General features: G+C 44.1%; 1 protein-coding gene across 1 annotated transcript; it reads left to right on the plus strand.

Annotated features, from left to right (window-relative positions):
- The first annotated feature begins 511 nt into the window (after positions 1-511).
- On the plus strand, positions 512-14,956 carry PLAC8L1 (PLAC8 like 1). The gene is made up of 4 exons (XM_045818878.1): positions 512-636; positions 3,024-3,163; positions 13,410-13,546; positions 14,816-14,956. Exons 1-4 carry the CDS (start codon positions 512-514, stop codon positions 14,954-14,956), a joined length of 543 nt encoding a protein of 180 aa, XP_045674834.1.
- The last annotated feature ends 345 nt before the right edge of the window (positions 14,957-15,301 follow it).

The raw sequence follows: 15,301 nt of genomic DNA on the forward strand, positions 1-15,301 counted from the left end.
ATTTTTTGTGAGGGGGATTCCAGTGCACTACCTGGGCTGAAGGACCTTCCCGTCCCAGCTTCCAGGCTGTGGGGCTCGTCCTGCTGACCCGGACCAGCAGTCCCGGGGTGAGAAGCCCCTGCTGCTCCTCAGCTGTGCCGCGTGGCAGAAACCTGTGGCCTTTTGAGTCCCCCGAGGAAAGTCCAGTGGCACTTGGCTTGATAAATGCTTATACTTGAGCTATCTCTCAAAGCAAAGGGATTTCCCACCAAAGGTAAGTTAAAAAAAAAAACCCTTAAAAATTATACCTTCGACAGCATCTCCCTTCAGATTAGTGAGAAGGACAGGTGTGCACCTGTCGTTAAAGAAATAAGATGCCTGTCATTTGCACTGCTATGACCTCAGGTTCTAGAATATCAAGGCAACATTCCTGAGGAGAGCTGTTTCAGTGTGCGTTGAACCCCCACTTGGGATCAGTCAGCTTACAGTCAAAGGGAAAAGGACAGCCCGAGTGACAAGAAAACCTATCACTATGAACTGGTTTGGAAATGACTTCTCGAAGTTACCTGAGGATGTCTGCTTACTCAATATACACTCACCTCTGTCGCTCTCACTCATAGCATCTGAAGAGGAACGACAGTTTATTTCCAGCATGAGGTAGGGAGTAGTAGGGTGACCCCCCCCCCCCAGCCCGCCCAACCCCCAGCTTTTGCCTTTTGGTTGGAAGATTGAATCAGTTTCTTATAAGGAGCCAAGAAAAGATAGCTGGGCTTGGGAAGAAAGTAGTTGCTATCATTTCCCATGTGAACTTCAAAAGGGGGCAACTGATTAGTTCCTTCTGGCCTCCTTGGCTCACCAAAAGAGAAGGGCTGGCTTGGGTGAAATGCTGTCTCTTTATTCTTAAAGTGTTGAACCCTGATCAAGTGAGCCTATTTCTGATGGCTGCCAGTAATTTCTACCCTTTTGAAATCAAATGGCAGTGTAACATTGTCTGGGATAATAGAGCTAAAAGCTGTGCAGGAAGCTACAACAGCTACTTTAGTATGATCCCTGAGTAATTACTCGGTTCTTCAAGGCACTACCAAGTCCCTCGTACATAGAAGGTGCTCAGCGAAGGGTAGCTGTGCTTGTTATTTTCTTTATGACCCGTGAGCCGTAATCTTGAACTGAAATGTTTTAGCCAATCTTGTTAATTCAAACACTGTAATATAAAAATCACCAAAGAATCAAGGTATAAAGGAAAGAAGCTCAATAATGTACTTCTTGAGTTCAAAATTAGGTAAAACACTGCCCCCAAAACTTTTCCTTTCACTGAGGGAAAGCTACCCTCTCAGTTACTTGACTTGGGGTAGATAGGGGACAGGCTGCCTCCCCGAAACAGAAGGCGATACACACACGATGCGGGTGAGCCACCAGCGGAACATTCTCTTCTCGGGCTGCACACTGGACATGGTTTATTTCAGGGGGGAAGTGAGTCCAGGGGCTCAGCACTAAGAAACTCCTCGACTAAATATTGGAGATCATTGGAAGCTTTTAATATAATGACGGGAGCACCGACCAGTAGGCACTGTCACGTTGAGACGCAAATCCTCAGACTGTGTGCAGGGGTGCAGGAAGATTTTAGGGTTCTCTGCTTTTATTTCATCAATCATACCTGACAGTCATGCCTCTCCTAGGGAATGAAACACAGTGACAGACACGTAACTTAGAGCCAGAATTGAGGAGGACTCGAATATAACGGAAGAGACATGTACATTCAACTTGATCCAGCTCAGCAAATCCATGCACCCGCTAGGTTCGAGGTAGTGGCTGGACTCTGGGGCTCCAGGGAGAAGTGGCCTGTGCCCCAACCTCATGGAGCTTACATGGAAATAGAGGGAATATGAGGTGTAGAAAGGTGGTTTTCTTCAGGGCCAGTTTGATAGGTTTCTTAGTTGGCTTGGGCTGCCGTAGCAAAATATCATAGAATGGAAATGGCTTGAGGAATGGGAACTTATTTTCTCACGGCTCCGGAGTCTGGAAGTGCAGGATCAGGATGCCAGCACAGCCGGGCTCTGGGGGGCACTCCGTCCTGGCTTGCAGCCTTCTCATTGTGTGCTCATCCCACTGGACCAGAACCCCACTCCGTCTTCACTTACCACCCCCACACAGCCCCAGTACAGTCCCATTGGGGGTCAGGTTCAGCACATGGATCTGGGGGACACGATTCAGTCCACAGAGGTAGGTCCTCGCCCACATTACAACAAATATACTAAAATATACTGTACATTATATCCACATGTTTTCTTTGCTGTACAATAAGTGAAAGGATTTATATAATTTTGCTTTTGAAATTATCTGAGTTATTTATGATTGGCATCTGCTTGCCAGCAGACATTCATGCTTGGGATTTTTTTTTATGAGAGAATTATAAGTTGTTTCCAAATGTAATAAAAATATTTCTGCAGTTTTTCTATTTTTGAGCCAAGACTTTTTTCCAGGTCTCACTTTTGTAGACTCTTAGAAACCTCGTCAGGCCCCTCCGCATAGTCTCGAGTGCCCAGCGGATAATTAAAGGGCTGAGCGTGTTCCACGGCGGCATTTTCAGCTTCCAGGCAGGTAGCCCCGGGCCCTAGCTCCTCTGGCGCAGCATCTCCAGCTGTTTGCCCACCTGCCTCCCCAGCCCCTGTGTCACTGGCACTTTAGACACTGCAGTTGCGAGCAGCCTCTTTCCTCCCAGTCTGCCTCCTCCATGAAGTGGCATTCTGGGTTTGAACTGAGAGGTCTCTTGCTTCCACATTGGTGAACTATTACGAAGCACCAAGAGACACTGAAGATGTAGACTGGACACTGAGTTGGAAGGACAGGATTTGGAACAGTAAAGCCATTAATAGAGGTGGGGCTCACAGAGAAGGTATGAAGGAGGAGGGAGGGAGGTAGTGAGGTCCACTGGGGCTTGGCATCATCGGGTCTCTGCCTCCTGTGTATGCCTCTGCCTTCGCTATCAGCTCCCCTCTGAACTATCTTCTTTGTTTCCTAATTAATCACCGTCCTTGACTCTCCAGGGGCCATGCACCAGCCCAGGCTGTGGTGAAGCAGCCTGCCCAGGGCGCCGGAGGCAGAGCAGCAATCACAGTGACTGTCCCAGCGACCTGCGGGGACTGGAGCACCGGCCTCTTCAGTATCTGCAGAGACAGGAGAATCTGTACGTCTTTCCTATTCATTCACTGAAGTTCTCTTTTACTATTTTCTTTCCCAAGGCATCAGTGGGTGGAAAAGCAACCTTGGGCGCAAGGACAGAAATTAAATGGTTTCAGAATAACTGAACTAATCCTCTTCTGACTCAAATGTACTTCTTGGCAGGAAAAAATCTTGCCTTTCAGAGATGTGGATGCTTTTATAGAACAGGTGGTGACTTAAAGATTTTTTAAATGGCAAAGTACACTTTTGGTAAAGATGCACAAAATAGTAAAACCTTCCTGGTGGATGGTTTAGTAATACGTATAAAAAGAGCCTCAGGTGTTACATAGCTGTTGACCTGGTAATTACATTTTCAGATGTTGAGTCTAAGGAAATAAATCACATGCAAAGATTTAGCAGCAACATGAAATTTCACAGCATTGGTTATTATAGCAACAATCTGGACAACCTAAACATTCAGTGAGGGCCTCATACAGTGAGTTATCATGCAGCCTTGAAAACTCATGTTATCAAATAACATTTAATGGGATGGAAAGATATTTCAGATACATTTTTAAGTTAAAGAAACAGATTGCAAAGCTGTGTACCTTAGACACCATTTCGAAGGGAAATACTTAGCAAAGTATCTGGAAGGATACAAACACAAATGCTTTCAGCCGGTGTCTCCAGATGGTAGGCTAATGAGTAATTTTTTTAAATTTTGACTTTTCTCTCTATTAGTTCTATAAGGAATATGTGGTGCTCTTAGAACTGTAAGAAACATAACAGAAGAAGCCCTCTTGATTGAAACCTTTGCAGAGAGTGGTTTAGAGATACCAACAACACCATCCTCTAGCTACATGATTTTCCCCTGGGATTAAGGTTCAAAGCTCATTGATTCTATTTTTACCTTAGGACATTCTGACCCACCTCTGGTGCCACCTGTCAGTCTCTGCTTCCAGGACCTGATGCTCTTGCCCTGGAGAGCAATTCGATCACTGAATTTTTCTTGGAGTGTGTGTGTGTGAGTGAGTGAGTGTGTGTGTGTGAGTGATTGGGAGGTTCCCTTTGAAAGATGAAGGACAGTCTCTTCAGTTCAAAATCAACAGATCCTGGGTCTAATATTTTTGAAGAATATGGCTCTCCCCTCTCTTTGCAGGCTCTGGGAAGACCTGAATTTGTCCCAAAGTCTACAGGGTAGCTCAGTGAGAGAGCTCTGGACCATTGACATGATCTAGGTCCTTGTTCAACCAAGACTCTTGCACAGGGAAAAGCCCTGACACTTTTTGGTGCTGTGACCCACCCAACTTCACGCCTTCACTGCCTGGGCCTCCGGAGAAGAGGCTGCCCAGCCCCAGACACCACCCACCCCTCTTTGCACGTCTGACCTAGAGCTCAGCTGGTTTCTTCCTGCCACTGCGAACTGTGTGGATGTCTGACCAGACAATTAAGGCGGTTCTCTGATTCTTTCAGGAGTCTTCCTGGTTTTCATCCAGACTTTCTGACTCTGGTTATCATCTAGTATTGAGGTAAAGAGAAGGCAGGACAGCCATGTAGACATGAGAAGACTGAGCCCCAGATGGGATATGAACCATTTTCCTTTTGTAACTTGTGGCTGCGGGTTGGAGAGCCATCAGTGCATTTCCCAGTAGGGCATAGCCTGGAATACAATGCAGTGATTGGGAGAACACGTTTGTATCAGATACAGACTTTGCTTTGAATCTTCTTTTTTTAAGACTTATTTATTTATTTATTTATTTATTTTTAAGATTTTTATTTATTTATTTTTAGGGAGGGAAGGGAGTGGGGGAGAGAGAGAGAGAGAGAAAGACATCAATGTGCGGTTGCTGGGGGTTATGGCCTGCAACCCAGTAATGTACCCTAGCTGGGAATCGAACCTGGGACACTTTGGTTCACAGCCCGGGCTCAATCCACTGAGCTATGCCAGCCAGGGCTTTATTTATTTATTTTTTAGAGGGGGAAGGGAGGGAGAAATAGAGAGAGAGAGAAACATCAATGTACGGTTGCTGGGGGTCATGGCCTGCAACCCAGGTATGTACCCTGACTAGGAATCGAACCTGCGACACTTTGGTTCACAGCCCACGCTCAATCCACTGAGCTACGCCAGCCAGGGCCTGCTTTGAATCTTAACTGCCTTTTTCTGGTCATTTGATCTCAAACAAATTCTCTAAAATGAGGACAATGAAGGAACCCACCTCAAGGGTTGTTATCAGGATTAAAGCAGACAATGTATAGAACCTACTCTTCTCAGCGGTTTGGATCATAACTGGATCAGAGTTCTTCTGGTCACATGTTGTACTGGGTTGAACAGTGTCCCCTCAAAGTCCATGTCCACCTGGAACCTCTGAACGTGACCTTAGGTTGAAAAAGAGGTTTTGCAATCCAGTCAAGTTAAAAAGAGGTAATAGTGGATTAGGGTGGGCCCTAATTCCATGGCTTGTGTTCTTCTAAGAAGAGGGGCAGCTGGACACAAACAACAGGAAAGAAGGCCCTGCGAAGGTAGAAGCAGAGACTGGAGCAATGCATCTATAAGCCAAGAAATGCTAACGGTTACCAGAAACCACCAAAGTCTTGGAGTGAGGTGTGGAACAGACTCTTCCCTCTGAGCTTCCGGAGGACCCAGCCCTGCCAACACGCTGATTTCAGACTTCCAGCCTGCAGGATTCTCCAGAATTTGCCTGTGACAGGATCATTTCTCTTGTTTTGCAATGCCCAGTTTCTGGTATTTTGCTCTGGTGGCCCTAGGAAACTAACATCCAGGCAAATGCTGGGTTTCATTAGAAGCCTATGGGATAACTCACAGAATCAAACAATCAACTGGAAACTAAGTTCAGAAGGGGCAAGATGTATGAGCATTATCGGGTGCTATAGCTGAGAGTCTGGTCAGCTCCAGATTTTTGCTTTCCTGTCTGAGGGTCGATGTTTCAGCAGATGGAGCCTGATTTGCCTAGCTTAGGCACATGCTGCTACTTGGCCAGGCCAGGGCACTTTGAATGAGAGTTCCATCAATATTGTCCACAATTGTAAGGGATAATTTCCTAAGTTTTTCTGTCAGGGTGCTGTCAAACCTCGGTCCTCAAACATCTCCCATCTCAAATAATTCAGTTATTGACCAAGTTGTTCATGGCAAAAAATATCTCAGTTGTTCTGTTCTCTCCCCAGCAACACTTTCATGCCGATACCTCTATGATCAGTCAAAGGAGATTCGATTTTTGAACAAATTGGTTCTCGAACAGCCTTCCAGAATGAATTAAGTTTGAGAACTGAGGTCCCACTGTGTATATACAAGAATGCACTGGGTGAATCTTTGGTGCTACTGTTATTATTATTTTACAGTTTTATTATTCACCAGCACGTTGAGAGCAAAGAGTAGAGCCAGGAGACAGACTGGCAGCTGCAGAGTGAGTTCTACTCAATCCCAAGAGTATCCAGGGAGTCGGGCAAGGACAGGACCACCCCTCCCCACCCGCTCTGTGCCGCTGCTGGGCTCTGCTCCCCACCCCCATCAGTGCTGCGGAAACCCTCCGCGCCGGTTTCCTTGGGAGTCCTTGCTGGTCTGTTTGGTAGCCCCTTCTAGGGGCGCGGAGAGGAGGACGGACATGTGAAGAGACATGGACAATATTCTTTACAACTGGGCCTGATCCTGAAGGGCAGTCCATGGATATACAGCACAATGATCTCGAATGTTCTGTGTCCTAATTGTTGTTCCCTGGATAGGCTCCTCTTTTCTGGCTGCCCGTTTCTCCAAGCTAATTGTCTCAGCAGGAAATGGGAAGGCCATCTCCCTTTACCCACTTGTTGTCTGTGCCGCGCCCCCGAGGACGCCCCTGCGGCATGTGTGCCCTGAGTCCTGGCTGTCTTTCTGTCCTTGCTCAAAAGGGCTACTTCACCCACAAAATTTCATGTCCAGCCAATCACCGTGAAAACAGTTGTGACAAATTTAGGTACAAAAGGAGAGCTTTTTGCCATGACTTTGTTCCATGTCCGTTTCCAACCCTGGGACACTTTTCCATTAAATCTTGAGAATTATTGCTATAATTTGTCATCCATTAAATGGAGGGCACGTTATGAACAGAGATGATTCCCATTTCTTTTTGACATTTTGCTTCTTCATTTTATCATAATTATATTTTTGAACTGCCTCCCTCTCCCCACCTCTGCGCTTTTATCTGAATGCGCACTGCACTGGGATTAGCAGACAGAGGCTTCCGCTCCCCTTGAAGATGTGGATGCTGAAAGCTCAGATGTGAAGATGAAGCCGAGCTGAAATACGTGGCTGCTGCATGGCACTGTGGGTAAAAGGCTTTGGGAATGTTTGTGATGTTGCCCCAGAGAAGGTTTATGTGGAAGGTGTAGTCAACATTGATTTGCAATTCATCCAACATTTACTGAGCTCCTGCCTGTGCATAGACCTGTGATAGGCATTACAGAAACAACAGTGAATGAGATAGAGGAGTTTTCTTACAGGAGGAAGACAATAAGCAAATCAATGAACAAAATAATTGCAATTGTGGTAAGTGTAAATAAGGAAATAAACAGGGTGTTATGAGAGGCAGTTACAGGGTTTGGGGTAAAGGATGGGCTCTCTGAGGAACCAACTTAACCTGCTGTCTGAAAGATGGGAGGAAACGAGTCAGCCCCTCAGCCTTCCTGTGGAAGGGCGGGCACTGTGAGCAGCAGGCAGCAAAGGGCTTGGTGTGGACTAGGCACCCTCGGATGCCCAGGTGGGCAGAGGAGGCGGGTCAGGATTTTCTTTGGTTTTCTGGAAGAGGAGGGAAGCCTGAAAAGGCCTCAGACTGGGATTCACCTGAATCTGGGTAAATCGTGCTGTCTCTGAAAGCAGGGACCACCACTGTCTGGCTCACAGCTCTGACATCCAGCAGAGTGCTGGGCCCACTGCAGGAGACTCGTAGGGGGTGTTCCATTTCATGCACGAATTTTAACCTGTGTTCTCACTTGCTTCTTTCCTTCTCACACTTCACTGAAAGAACCAAAAGGCCTCGGAGTTAGAAGGAATGAATATGGGGGTCAGTTGGCTTGGCCTCTCAGCTGCTTTTCCAAGTCCCCTCTGCAGCACGTGTGGCAGCACCTGACAGGCCTTGGCTTTCTGCACTTGTCCAGAGAGGGAGGATTTTGAACAGGTGACCATGCATGTGATGCACAAGTCAGAAGGACCCCTTTGGCATAAGAGCTTCTCCATCATTGCCTTCTCTCTACCCCGTTCTCCCCAGAGCCAACCCCTCTTACTTGAGTCCAGACGGAATCTACATGCTTGTAAAGGAATACAAAAGCTCAAAAGAAAATAGATTAATCTCCTATTATAAAAGTATCATATAATCATTGTGAAAAAAAAAAGAGAAAAATACAAAAGACTATATAAGAAAAAAGCAGGATCCTGTAATCTCAGCTGTCAAAAATCAACATTGTTAGCATTTTGGTATTTATCCTTTCAGATTCTTTTATGTCACGTGTGTGTGTGTGTGTGTGTGTATAATTTACACAAATAGTAGAATTGTAAACACACCGTTCTGCACATTTGTTTTATAAATGTTCATCTAGGTAATCAGGCCCTATCAGCACTGCTGAAGTTAATATTTTAAATTGCTGCAGAGATTCTACTGTACAGTATGAATGCACCATAATTTATTCAGAAATCCCCATTGTGGACCTATATGTGGTTTCCAGACATTTTGCTATTCAAACCAATGCTCTGTGAATATCCTCATAGCGATGCCATTTGCCTGTGTGTGACTTTATCTGTTGGCTAACTATTGCAACTTGTACACTTAAATGTACCATTTAAAATCTTGCTAGATGTTGCCAAGTGACTTTGCATTTGTAAGTTGTACTAATTTCCACTCCCACCCACAGTGCATGAGTGTGCCCCATTCCTATTTGGAGCAACTCTTACTGTCAGATGGTTCTGCCTTTTTGTAGCAATTGATCTGAAATGTGCCTGCTGCAGTTTCTACCCACCTTTTCTATGTTTGCTCTCTGGGCTCCACACTCCGGTTTTGTGTAGGCTGCTTCATTTTATTTCAGCTTCCCGATGAGTTGGAAGGGTGACTAATGAACCACATCCCATGCCTGAGAGTGGAGCTTGTCTCAGAGAACAGCCCAGGAACATTTAGGCTGTGGGAGCTTATGTAATCACCAGGCCTTTGAATGGAAGAGGCTGAATTCCTGGCTCAAATCCCTTTTGAGCCTAAGCACCTTAACTCTTTAAACAAAACATAAATGGTATTACGCTGTAATATCATCACACAATTTCATTTAGCTCAATATGTCTGAGAGATTTAACTCTGTTTGTACTTACTTGATCTTTCATTGCATTCTTAATTATGGTATGATTTATACCATCATGGTTTAGTTACACTTTCGTCTATTAATGTACATTTAAGTTGTTTTAAATTTTAATGCTGTGGTGGATATTCTTGTACCTGCCTCTTTGTGAGCCTGTGTGGGCATTACTCCCCGGTAGATACTGGTAAGTGGAATTGCTGGCTCCTAGAAGATTTAAAAGTTTACTGGGTTCAGCCAAGTCGCCTTCCAGAGTGGCTGTGCTAACTCCTGCTTCCATCAGTGCACGGAGGACCTCTTTCCCCATCGTTCCCCACAGCATCTGATCCTAAAAAACTTCTGCCATTCTTATGGCTAAAAAATGATTTCTGATGGTCTTAATCTGCATTTCCTGGTTATTAACAGCACTGAGCAATTTTTCATGTTTGATATTGGCCATTGGTATGCTTTGGTGAATTACCTGTTCATGTCCTATGCCCATTTTCTTCTTTGTTTAATCCTTTATATATCAGTTTGTAGGAGTTCCTTGTATATTCTTGATACTTAGTCTTGGCCTGTGATATATGTAGCAAAATTTTCTTCTAGAGACTCTTTAAGGCAAAGGACATCATCATCCTACTCTTGTGCATTTGTCTTGCAGTGTGAGCAGACTGTGTTTATACCATTGTACACCCATGTCATATAGAGCAGCAAAGATCTTCCCTAAAGAAGTTGCCTGATTTAAGACCATCACACAGGAATAAGTATAGAGTAGTGGTAGTGAGAATAGTGTCTTGGAGCACACAAACCCATAACCATTGTGACACACTAGATAAACACAGAAAACCTGAGGACGCATGGACATATGGGTTATCTGTAGCCATTAATACTTTGGGGCCAGACTACCTGAGTTCACATCTGACCTCTGCCCCTTCCTAATAAATGTATGAACTTGGGCAAATTACTTAAATCCTCTGGGTATCAGGTTGCTCATCTGTAAAATGGGTATAATAGGAAGATCTATTTTATAGGATTGTTGTGAGAATTAAATGAGTTAATGCAAAGAATTTTTAGCAGGGCTTGGCACAGGGTGAAATTTGTATGAACATTAGCTATTATAAAAGTTTAGCTTTCATAGTATTTGTTGTATCTGATTTCTGTCCCAAATTTATTGGATTAGGGTGTGTTTCTTGGATTAGGGGTGTTTCTTTTAGCATCTAGTATCACCTCTTTTAAAAAAATTGATTTATTGATTTTTGAGAGAGAGAGAGAGAGAGAGAGAGAGAGAGAGAGAGAGAGAGAGAGAGATCAGTTTTTGTTCCACTTATCCATGCATTCACTGGTTGTTTCTTGTATGTGCCCTGACCAGGGATCAAACCCATAACCTTGGTTCATTGGGATGATGCTTTAACCATCTGAGCTACCTGGTCAGGGCTAGTACCACCTCTTTATGAATTCTTTGATAACATGGTTATATATTGAAAAGGATGAAAAATAAAAATAACAACATGTGTTTTTTAAAAAGGCATACAAATCATAGAAATGAGGTACAGGAGTTCCAATGCACAAAACAACAATTTCTTTTAATATACTTATTGAGGATGGTGAACATTTCTCTTTGCTAAAGTGGTGTGGCTCAAGCAATTATGTAAACTCAATTTATTATTCACTTAGCTGCAGTGTTTGATTAATTTTTTATTTGCAGGGATTGTTACACTATTTCGTAACTCATGCATAAAATGAGATTTGATTGATTTTTATGTGCTGTGATATCAAGGTCCCCAATTCAAGGTTGCATATTGTATGACCGCTGTGAGCTTGCTGTAAGTTTACTGGGCTGTTTTCTTCCTCTGAACTGTTCCCACTAGTTGTCAGTGCGCAGCAGGGCTTGCTGGTTTCACTGGGAATAATGATTTAAAAAAAATGTGGAGAGAAACGTGCCAGACTAAGGCAAGGCTGACTGCAGAGTTTGTTTTCAGCCTTGTGATCCCTGCAGTGTGTGATTTAGTGATTATCTTAAAACGTCCGAATGGATGCAATTGATGCTCCTTGAAGATAGGCTGCTCCTTGTCACCACCCCCTAACTGCCCCAGTCCTCATGTTCTTTGTGTGCCTGCCACCTCACCCGCTATGTGACAGCGAAGAAGGCCAGAGTCCTGGGACATCCCTTGGAGGTTCTGAGACAAAGCAGCGTTCTTAACTTTTTGCTTGTTGATCACTCAACTTGGGAGTGGGACTTGGCAGGCGGGCAATGACAGGCCTTTGACAGGAAGTTCTTCTAGTGCCCCAGTGACATGGCACTCGAGCCTTTGTGCCTGGTGCAGTAAAAGGCTTCGATCCCTACCATTTCACACTCATTAGAATGGTTAAAATAAGAAGGACTGACAATAGCAAATGTTAGCGAGGATGTGGAACCACGAACTCTCAGATGTTGCTGGTGGGAGTGTTAAGTGGTACAAATACCTGGGAGAACTGTTTGTCAGTTTCTCGTGAAGTTAAACACAAACTGTCCCCTGACCCTGGCAATTCCACTTCCGGGCATCCACCTAAGTGACATGCCCACATAAAGACTTGCATGTGCATATTCGTAGTACTTATTCACAATAGCGAAAACTGGAATAATCAATGGGAGAATGGACAAACTATTGGTGGACTATTCCTATGTTGGAGTACTCTTCAACAATAAAAAGAATAAACTACAGCTTCATATAACAACATAGATGATTCTCAAGAAACACGATGTTGAACAAAAGAAAATTACAAAAGTGAACACAGTTCCATTTGTGCAAAGTCCAAGAAGAGGCAAAGCTTCTCTTTGGGATTGGGAAGTGGCAGAGCGGATGCCCCTGGGCTGGGTGAAAGGCGGGGCTTGCCTGGGAAGGAGCACAGAGGCACTCGCCAGGGTGGGACAACGTTCCACACGTTTGGTTACATGGTTGAATATGATCATTAGACTCAACTAACTGGACGCTTATGACCTCTGCATGTTCTTGTATATAAATAATGTATTTATTGGAAACATTTTAAAGGTTATGATGAGCTTTCCCCCCTGTTTCATAGTCCTAATTATTTGTATTCATCAAGGTTGCCATCTTTTCTAATGGGAGGTGACATAACCTCTAACGGTATATCAGGGGTTCTCACCCTGAGGTCCATGGATAGTTTTCAATGGATCCTGATCCCCGTGGAACTGGATGCACAATTTTGCATGTCTGTGTGCATGTATTTCTATTTTCCCTTGAGAAGTGAGTTCATAGCTATCAACATATTCTGAAACAGGTCTCTGACCCAAAACACACTTAAAACAACTTCTGTGTTAGATGGTTCATGCAGAATATGTAGGAAACAGTATCAGTAGTTAACGATGAATGAATAAATGAATAAATGACAAACTGTTTCCAGGTGATGTTCAAAGAACCAAGCTTCCAGTAGGTTACAGATTAAAACGGGCAGATATGTCAGTGGCTCTGTTAAACTAACAAAAATTTGAGTAGCCTCCTACCTGAGAAATAGATAAAGTCCTGATAAAAATAGCATGCAGAATCAGTGTCTCTTTCAACCCCATTTAAAGAACAAGATACCTGTTATTCAAAAGTATCATATACCGTGTCTATATTAAATATTGAAATTAGAGAGATAAACATAATGGAAGCAATGGTTGGGATTCAACTGGAAATAATTATTTAATGCTTTCTCTTCAATGGATAAAACAATTGCCATAGGGAACACCAACAGAACTGTATCAGGTTCAGCTTTGCCAGTGTTCAACAAAAGACAATTTTGCCATGGCTCAGCTATGGCAATTTTTATACACTGAGTTTTGAGAATTGGTTGTTCATACTCAGTCCCTGATTGTAAGGAGACAGTGCAGAGTTAAATTGATGGCATTGGGTTGTAAATGCTTTTTGAGCAGGGAAGTTTCACCCATCACATCTGAGAACTTTGGCTTTCTTTTATGTGGTTATTGACAGGTTTCTGTGGTCTGTTTTGTCCCATGTGTCTTGAATGTGACATCGCCAGGCATTATGGAGAGTGCTTTTGTTGGCCATTGCTGCCTGGGTCGACCTTTGCACTGAGAGTTGGCACCAGAGAGAGATATAAAATATGGGTAAGTGTGTTTGAATGTTTATGTGAGCCTGGATGCCTTTCAAATCTGTGCTTTTCAAAAGAAGAAGAAGAAAAAAAAGAGTCTGGGTAAGATGCTTAAAACACACTTAGAGGGCCCTGGCTGGGTGGCTCAGTTGGTTAAAGCATTGTCCTGTGCATCAAAAGGTTGTGGGTTTGACCCCCAGTCCAGGGTGCATACAGGAGGTAACCAATTGATGTTTCTCTGTCTCGCTGTCTCTGTCTCTGTCTCAAATCAATAAAAACATATCCTCAGGTGAGGATTAAAAAAAAAAAAAACACTTAGTGGAAGACTCTGGAAAAGGAAAGGGAAGAAATTTCTGATTTCATTTGTTCCTAGGAAGTATGTATATTAACCAAAATGTCACATTATGAAGGGTATTTCCAAGGGGAACTTGTTATAATGCAGATCACTGGCCAATGGGCCATTTCTGTTTCTGTCATTGCATCAAGAGAAGATGACAGGTACAATTGTATCACATTTGGAAGACATATTTGGGATGGTCTGACCTAAAATGCAGCCTATGTGACACATGCAGAATTCACTTTGGGGGCTCCCTGGGGACCCTTCAACTTCTCAGCTCAGCCAAGATTGAGTTACAGTGAGACACCTAGGACAGACAGCACACATAGTAAGATGTGGGCAGTTAAAAAAAAAGCATCTGAATATTCATGTGAAATGGTCCCTAAAATACATTTTTAAGTGAAAAGAGAACGCAACATAAAAATATGAAATTGTTCACATAAAAGCTTGTATGTGCATATACTTGTGTAGGCAGGATTTATTTGGAAGCGCAGATAACAAACTGTCACCACTACGTGCCCTTGGGCAGGTCACCGAGTCGCTGGGGCCACCTGTTCTAGGGGAATTTACTTTTCCTTCCTGTCCCTTCTTGTTGTTGGAATTTTGGACCATGTGGACTCATTACCCATTTCAAAGAAATAAATAAAATAATTATAAATATGAAGTCCTAAGAGGAAAAAAAAAAAGAGATGTTGCCAGAGAAAGCAGTGGTTTCAAGTACGAAGCCTGGACCTTGCAATTGCAAGGACTGATTAGCCGCTGAGCCACATGGGACTTCAGTGAGCCAGTGGAGCTGTGCGCATCCCTGCGTGCTGACCTGGGGGTGCTGGTGGATCTTGGAAGCTGCACAGGGGATGTGCCACCAGGTAGTGGTGTCCCTGTGCGGTCCCTGGGTAGCAGATGAGCCTGTGTGACCTCATCAGGACAGACACCAGCTCTCCCCCGCAGGGCACGCTGTGCGAGGACTGGCTGGCCGTGCACTGCTGTTGGTTGTTTTCCATCTGTCAGCTGGCCCGGGAACTCAAGATGAGAACCTCCCAGCTCTACGAATTCTCTGCAGTCCCTTCAGTGAAAGACGCCTCTATTTGACGGAACTCCTCACTCCGTCTTGCCCTCATCTCAAAACCCTCTTAGTAGAGAGATCATTCTCATTAGGTTTTCACTGAAATAAATGAAAATAAATGATCCTCGCTCCTACTGTATTTGCTGTTCTTTCTTTACTCATGCCCCCAGTGAAGACTGTTCTTTGTCTGCATTTGCTGTGCCTGGAGTTTTGGAAGCCTGCATCTTTCACCATCTTCCTACTGCCATCCTTTCCCAAGGGATGTGTGGGAAGCTGGATGAATTGTCATGCCGCTTGCTCCTGCTGAGCCCCCTTTCCCCAAAGCACCAGTCATGGGGCAGGAGGTGGTTAATATTAGTTAGTACCTGGAC

The sequence above is a fragment of the Phyllostomus hastatus genome, unplaced genomic scaffold (genome assembly GCF_019186645.2).
Source record: "Phyllostomus hastatus isolate PE091 unplaced genomic scaffold, TTU_PhHast_1.1 phas_contig_150, whole genome shotgun sequence".
NCBI lineage: Eukaryota > Metazoa > Chordata > Mammalia > Chiroptera > Phyllostomidae > Phyllostomus > Phyllostomus hastatus.